The sequence below is a fragment of the Austrofundulus limnaeus genome, unplaced genomic scaffold, assembly GCF_001266775.1.
Source record: "Austrofundulus limnaeus strain Quisiro unplaced genomic scaffold, Austrofundulus_limnaeus-1.0 Scaffold1346, whole genome shotgun sequence".
In the NCBI taxonomy this organism is placed as follows: Eukaryota; Metazoa; Chordata; class Actinopteri; order Cyprinodontiformes; family Rivulidae; genus Austrofundulus; species Austrofundulus limnaeus.
In genome coordinates this window covers 1-1,654 of record NW_013953748.1, presented here as the reverse complement: position 1 = coordinate 1,654, position 1,654 = coordinate 1, and the positions used below count along the sequence as shown (strand labels likewise).

Sequence of the window (1,654 nt, the reverse complement as noted above, 5' to 3'; positions counted from 1 at the left end):
AGAGAAGCCAGAACCAGGGATATGTGTTTGTATTTTTTAGTTCCTGTTAAAAGACGAGCTGCTGCTTTCTGGACAACTTGTAACTGATGCAGAGAAGATTTATCTAAACCAACAAACAAAGAATTACAATAATCCAAACCAGATGTAATGACAGCATGAATCACTTTCTCATGGTCTTTGTTTGGGAGATGTGGCTTCACCTTATCAGTAAGTCTTAGTTGGAAAAAACTCAATTTAACCACTGAGTTTATCTGTTTGTCCAATTTAAACACATTATCAAAAATGAAACCCAACTTTCTGACAGCAGAGCAGCTGTATGAAGTCACAGGACCAAGACTGTCAGGAGAAATGTTTTTACCAAAGCTGAGGACTTCTGTCTTACTTTACTTTAGATTCAGGACATTTAATTTCAGACAGATTTTTATGTCATTCAGACAGCTCAGGAGGGATTGGAGTGAATTAATCAAACCTGGCTTGATAGGCAGGTAGACCTGAATGTTGTCAGCAAAACAATGGAAATGAATCTTATATTTATTAAAAATGGACCCCAGAGGCAACATATAAAGATTAAAAGCAGAGGGCCTAGAATAGAGCCTTGGGGGACCCCACAAGTCAGAGGAGCTGTAGAGGAGGAGCAATATCCTAAATGAACAGAAAAACTCCTATTTGTTAAGTAGGCTCTAAACCAGGATCAAACTGTGCCTCTGATCCCAACCAGCTGCTCTGATCATGACAGTAASATGTTATGATCAACGGTATCAAAGGCAGCAGAAAGATCTAAAAGCACTAAAACAGCAGAGCTTCCTGAATCAACTGCTAAAAGAAGATCATTAAAAACTCTTAAAAGGGTTGTTTCAGTGCTAGTTAATGACATTTGTAAAAAGAATCATTGGTGTACGTCTAAAGTTGATTAACTTTTGGAGTSTATACAATCCAAGATGGCTGCCTCACCTAATCAACATTAGGAAACACTAAAACACATTGGTGTGGTAGTAGCTGAGAGTTATTTTACCATACATACTCTGACTGTGACATCCTGCTAGATTGCAAAAGAACAGCATAACCTTATTTTCAAAGTTTGACCAAATTGGCAACAACTCTATCATTTCCTGACATGAGATAATCCTAGTCTAAACTCTGAGATGAGATAATCCTAGTCTAAACTCTGAGATGAGATAATCCTAGTCTAAACTCATTTATTCACAGAATATGGTAGGCGTTTACTTTGTGTACAGACTCTGTCCTGTTTGTTTTTCAGTGTTCAGATCTTCACCTTCATCCAGATGAAGCTGAACAACAGAAGATTGGTTTCAAAGCCATCCTCACCATCCCCAAACCTGTCCAGTTCAAGAGCTCAGTCAAAGAGTACTGTCAGGTACTGCTGCTGTGGAAATTTATTTACACATCTATTTTTTTTGTCACTTCAGTAGAAAACGACGCCAAATATTATTAGTTTATTTAGTTTATTTATTTCTTCATCATCAGCGACTTTTTTTAAGTGAAGAGAAAATAGAGACAGAGAGAAAAACAGAGACAGAGAAGTGATTAGAAAGATAGAAAGATTGAAATAGCGATTAGAAGTATATTAAATATACACCAACAAAATACAGGACCACACACCCACCATCTGTCCGCTCACCTGAAAAATAAATGG

General features: G+C 37.2%; 1 protein-coding gene across 1 annotated transcript in view; it reads left to right on the top strand.

Moving 5' to 3' along the window:
• The window catches only part of LOC106535037 (tandem C2 domains nuclear protein), a gene marked incomplete at both ends in the record, with an annotated part of 14,277 nt that extends 12,902 nt beyond the window's left edge, over window positions 1-1,375 (top strand). The window contains 1 exon segment of the mRNA XM_014031905.1: window positions 1,259-1,375. Coding sequence (XP_013887359.1) covers window positions 1,259-1,375 — 117 coding nt within the window.
• Between the last annotated feature and the right edge of the window lie 279 nt (window positions 1,376-1,654).